The sequence below is a fragment of the Etheostoma spectabile genome, chromosome 15 (genome assembly GCF_008692095.1).
Source record: "Etheostoma spectabile isolate EspeVRDwgs_2016 chromosome 15, UIUC_Espe_1.0, whole genome shotgun sequence".
Classification (NCBI taxonomy): Eukaryota; Metazoa; Chordata; class Actinopteri; order Perciformes; family Percidae; genus Etheostoma; species Etheostoma spectabile.
The window spans coordinates 1,640,323-1,646,375 of record NC_045747.1 but is presented as its reverse complement, the minus strand read 5'-3'; the positions used below and the strand labels follow the sequence as shown (position 1 = coordinate 1,646,375).

The window sequence follows — 6,053 nt, the reverse complement described above, 5'->3', positions numbered from 1 at the left end:
GCGCTATTAGTTCAAGTGTGCAGTTTACGACACACTGTGGGGTCATTAAAGAGCTGAACACAAGGCTGCTATTCAAAAATGACTGAAATACACTTTGACATTTTACATTGTGGAATATGAATTGTGGCTTGTCAATAGGGCAATTACTGTAACTTTTCCAACAGCCTCAACAGGCACTCCGCTATTGTAGTATCAAAGCTGTGACACTGAGTCTTGCATTCTTAATTACTGGTTGTTTGTAAAGTTGGCAGTGTTAGACATTCATCTCTTTGACACATGTTAAATTACCCTGAAAAAGAGCATCAGCGAAATGCCAAAAATATAAATTACTCTTAGACAAATAAGGCCTATAGCAGCACAGATTGCTATTTGTCGTTGTTGAATATCAAAATCCTTTGATTAGGTGTTTGTAAAGAGTCTCAGTGAGGGAGTATTTCCACACGATTGTGTGAAACAAAGCCAGCAGAGCGGTGCCTGCATGCCATGGGAGTGAGCCCGACCACAGCCAAGTCACTGCTGCTTTACACAATAGTAAAGCTCTCTGTCTGTGGTTGACTGTCTCACTCTGTTCATTCCTTCTCTTTCTTACACAATGTCGCAGACTGAGATTTCTAAACTCCTATTAGAAAAAACAACCAGAGTGTGTATTTACAGGATTTGCAGGGGTTATTTCATAGACTTTGGGATGTGTGTGTTCTTTTGAACGAGGCAGCGCTAACACAAGGGCCTGTGTCAGTTGTTTCTTTTGTTGTAACTCTCAACTCACCCAAGGCTATTGACTAATTTGAAATTTCAACCATTGCCCCTGCTTCCAGTGTCACGGGGCTGGTTTGGATGATAAGCTACTGCACAGACATGTCACTCGCACACATACTCACATACAGAGTAACACACATACCTAGATAGATGTACAAAACCTCTTATATCTCCAACAGAAGTAAAACATGGCCCCGGTTGCTGGTAGCGAAAAAAACAAACACATATTGTACATACTGAATACTCATCATCCTCTAAGGGAGTGACACACTGCCAATGGCACTGGAGAATCAACACACACACACACACACACACACACACACACACACACACACACACACACACACACACACACACACACACACACACACACACACACACACACACACACACAGAGCTTCCTTGCCTTTTGCCTGACAATAACTTGTTATTTAAAGGCAACCTCAGCTTCAGTCCATCAGTGATAAAAGAAAGGCATTTTTTTTTAAACATGCATATTCAAAAAGTTGTTCAGTCAAGCTAACCACTGGGTGGTCAGCAAAAAAAGTCCAGGTTTAATTTGGGATTATGATGACCCACAGTTTTTTTGTAAATATTGGTAAGGGTGTTTAAAATAGCCATTACATTCCAAATGGTATTCCACAGGGTTCAATACTTGGTCCGCTCCTTTTTACATTATACATGCTTTCACTCTATATTATACATCAACACAGTGTACATTTTTATAGCTATGCAGACAACACAACTTTACCCGAGGTAGGTGCAACAGATCACTGTACGCCAAAACTACCAGTCACAAGATTCTTTCCACAGGCCATAACTATGGTTACCATAAACCTGCTAAACACTATTAAAACATTAATTTACAAATATAAAATGATATATTTAAAAAGTGGCATCCATCATTGTCAAATAGAAATCCTGCAACCTGTATATATTGTATATGCATTCATGCATATCCTGTAAGAACCCACTTTATGCAACAAAGTCATACATTACATTACCCATTCAATAATTATTTCTTTGCCCTATTTTTATTTGTTTACAATTTACAAAAACAATTGTATATATACAATGTATGTAGATTACAGCTATCTTTGTTTACCTTTGTTGTCCTTGTTATCAGCTGTGTGTCTATTTCTATCTTTCAGCACATTGGAATGTGTGTAAACACATTGTGAGCAATTTAAAAAGTAAAATTACTTGTATGTGAACACATACAGTACGGACTTGGCCAATAAAGCTGATTTTCAAAGTTAACTATCTTTATCCTTGTATATTGAAATCTCATTGTGAATTATTTTTATCTGAATTTAATGTTCTTTTAAATGTTATGCATAGTATTCCCACCTGTTTATTGTATTCTTTTATTTGCCACTGTTTAAAATGTTTTTATATGTACAATTTGACGTCAAGAACTTTGAGCTGCAATTGTGTGAAAGGTGCTATATTATTATTATTTTTTTTTATCAAAACAATATCCTGTTTCTTACATATACTGCTGAATTGTGTTTGAATTGTTGTAAAATGTTGGAACTAGAGAAGAAATGTGGAATTGTAGTGCAGGCAAAAAAACCTACGTAGGAGGTAGACTTTGACTGAATGGGCAATCAAAATCAAATTAAGACATCAAAGAATATGCTAAACATGCAGCTAAGTTACTTTCTCTTTAAGCGTTTGCATGTGTCCTATTGGCTGCCTGCCTGTGGTTTGAATAGAAATCAGACAGAAGCAGCTCCAGGAGTCTATAATCACCCAGACGTGGGGGATATTGAGTAGTAAATGTGAGCCACTCAACTTTTTGAAGGCTGCAGTACAGCTTCCAGTGGTGCAAACATTGTGTGAGTCAACTGTGGTGCCTAAGCCAACGTTTGCATTCAATAAAAAATAATTCCTCCTATTTAGTCGTGACGGCATGTTTCCATGGTTACTCTCTAGATTTAAAAAAAAAAATCTTGATTCACTTCCTCATCCTGAGCGCTCTTTTTTGCAGACCTCACTCTCTTTTTTTCTCACACTCCCTCGCTTAGCTTTACTACATTTAACTCCAGTTACTCCTCACGTGATTTCTTCTCCTCTTTGGGAATGTTTCTGCTCCTCCTGTTTCCTGTTCAGTGCCACCCTTGTGTTTAAGTCGCCCCCACAACGCTTTGCTCTTCAATGAAACCCAGACGAACACACACACACACACACACACACACACACACACACACACACACACACACACACACACACACACACTCTGTACTCTTGCTCCGATTCTAAAGAAAACAACTTTTGGCTGTAGCTAGGCAACTCCAAATATGAGTCATCTTACTGCCGCGCCCATCATCAACTGATCAACCCCTCACCCCATTGACACACACACATACACCCACACCCACACACATACACCCTCCCACACACACACCCACAGAGCTTCAGAACCTCTTTATTAAGTGTAGTTGTTCGAAGCATTCAAACTGTGCGGCCGTGTGGTTCATCTAATTCCCCCCCGCTGTCTTCTAACCTAGCGCTGAGGTGGAGGTGGAAAGACAGCCCTTATAAGTGAGAAACTGTGAGAACATAACCGGTCTGCCCTCAGTTGATAACATCATGCCCACAATGTGATGACTGATCACAACTTGACAGAGTCACTAATTGTCAGATTGTGGAGTTGGCAGCAAACTGACAGTGCTCTTGTTTCTCTGTGCCTTGGTTACGTACAGTAGTTTACAGACAATATCTGTCTTCTTCTTTTTTCAGGAATAGATGGAACATCCAAACTTCGTTTATATTCCGGTCAAATGGCAGTTGGGAAAAACACCGGCAATGGAGATTAAACTGTCAATAAAGTGTGTAAAAACCAAACAATGAAATGCAAATTAATATAAATGGTATGCAGGAGTTAGACCTCAAGTTGACGTGACTTACTGTGTGACTTAAGTTCTATAAATCAGAGGATAGGTTCAATTGGACAAAACAGAGAGGAGATTATTTGAAAAGAGGGCAAAGGTCAAGGAACCTGAATGTATCAGTGAAAATTATACTCTACAGTTGCTGACTAAATGCAATATAGTACCGCCATCTAGTGGACAGAAAAGTAGATTGTGTTCAAAGTATTTTTAATAGACCATACTCAAAGGAGACATATTTTTTAGAAATACTACTCAAGTAAAAGTTCTTATTAAGCAGGAAATTGGCCTTTGTAACAGATAATTTATTAAATATGTTATATTGCATTATTTGATGGTAAATACGGATGAATGAGGGGTCGACAACATAATTTCTCTAATCTTTGCTTTTTTTGGGACACTTTCTATAATTTTTTTTACAGCTATTTAAATAAATCCCTCTGAAAGAAAAGGGGCCCCAACTACACACTGTGTTTTTACTTTTTTGGGAGGAGTCAAAAGCCAAAAAGGTTTGGAGCCACTGGTTTAATCTTTAATACACGTCTCCTTTGTGTAAAAATCATTATTACCTGTAAAGAACGAACAAACTACATCTGCCAGATAAATGTACTCGGAGTAAAAATAAACTAATTTAATAATGGAAGTAGGCCTGTGAAGTAACAGTAAATGTAAAATACTCAATTAAAGGGACTCAAAAGTGTAGGCTTCTTAAGTACAGTACTTGAGTAATTGTACTTTAGTCACCTCCCACTGCTGATCATTTTACACACTCAACTTAAAAGTAATACATTTTAAAGTGTGGAATTTCAGCAGTTGTACTAATAATCCACTACTGTGCACGTGCCACCTGAAGTTTCAAATAATTTCACTGGAGTTACCGTTGTTATTGTTTGCGTCATCAATACCGAATTCAGTCCAATCAGATGGGAATATACACAGAATTCTCACAGAATCACATTTGAATTCCTGTCTTGCTCCTCAGTCAGAATCTTATTAACCTGGAGTCCAAGTCTCTGTCCCAATAATCATATATGTGATGTTTTAGGGTCTATTGGCAGACATCCATTTAAAATGTAGCCAATGGCATATAAAGAATAAAGAGCCTTTTTCCATGTCCTATAAAGTTTCTCAGCGTGCGCTCTAGTAACATGTGTGTGGTCCAGGTAGCTTTGCAACAAAAATGGTTGTCATTCACAAGGCTACTTTTACTTTTATACTTTTAAGTACATTTCCATGCCTGTACTTAAAGAAGTTTTGGTGTCTGAACAGCAATGTTTGATGATGTGTTTGATAAAGAAGCCGCTTGATTGTTTCCTGATTATCAAATGTATTATAGCAAAGATTCAGCGCCAATTTACAAGCTCTGCAGAAGCTTGGAGAGTGTCTCCACCAGATATGCACTCTCTGCCTTTCAATAGCTTAGAAGCCCTTTATATAGGATATGTTTAGGTCACATACAAGTCTGCTACGTGGCCATAGTAAAGGTCAAGTTTTTGGATAACATCACATCTTTATCCACTCATCACTTTTTCCACATAAACATTCCTTTTCACTCAAATGCAAATCATTAACCCTTTGTTTTGGCTCATCATCAGTGATTGATTTGAACAGAACCTGACTCAGGTCAAGATACTACAAAGTTAAATCTGTATTTTCAACATAAGTATCTGTACTTCTACTTGAGGACGGGACGTGAGTACCTTTGCCATCTCTGCACCTGACTCATTAATGCCATTAATTAGTGAGCAGGTGTGATGACAGGAAGTCTACAAAGACACTGCTGCTGTTCACTCCGTCCCCGTGTTTTGGTGCGCAGAGAGAAACTCTTATTTGAAATGCGTTTGAAACAAAAAGGATACTGCTTCGGTGTCCTTCTCATTTTCACCGTCACAACAATCCATTTACCGTCAGCGGGTTCCTCCCAGCCCCACTCACGTTTGGTTCATAGCAATGACAAGAGCAGCGTTTTAACGACCAGAGGCCTCCCTCACTCCTCTAACCGCGAGAGCAGAAAGCGGCCACACTCGGACTCAAAGCCGGGAGAAGGTTCCAGAAACCCCCCGTACTTCCACGTCTCAGAGCACAGGTACGGGACACAGACTGAAACCTCTGGCGGGCCTAAACACACACTCAAACCAAAAATGGCGTCGACTTTAACCGATAAAAGCTTCAGAAACAGTGAAAAAGCGAAGCGAAGCGATGGGGAATGGACGTTTTTTTCGCCAAACCCTCCAAATGAAGAGTGTAGCAAAGGGGAAATTGAGCATGTCATCCCCGGCAAGTTTTACATTCCTGGTCAACTGGAAACTAACCTTAATATGGGTTACCAGGCAGATTCCGCCGTTTCAGGTAAGGCATTGGGGTCTTCCCACAATTTCTACTTCCTCTTCTTTGATGTTTGTT

General features: G+C 39.2%; 1 protein-coding gene across 1 annotated transcript in view; it reads left to right on the top strand.

Moving 5' to 3' along the window:
- Window positions 1-5,390: 5,390 nt before the first annotated feature.
- The window catches only part of LOC116703192 (uncharacterized), a 14,147-nt gene continuing 13,484 nt past the window's right edge, over window positions 5,391-6,053 (top strand). Inside the window, exon 1 of the mRNA XM_032537832.1 lies at window positions 5,391-5,999. Coding sequence (XP_032393723.1) covers window positions 5,405-5,999 — 595 coding nt within the window. The 5' untranslated portion in view covers window positions 5,391-5,404. The remainder of the gene's footprint in view (window positions 6,000-6,053) is intronic.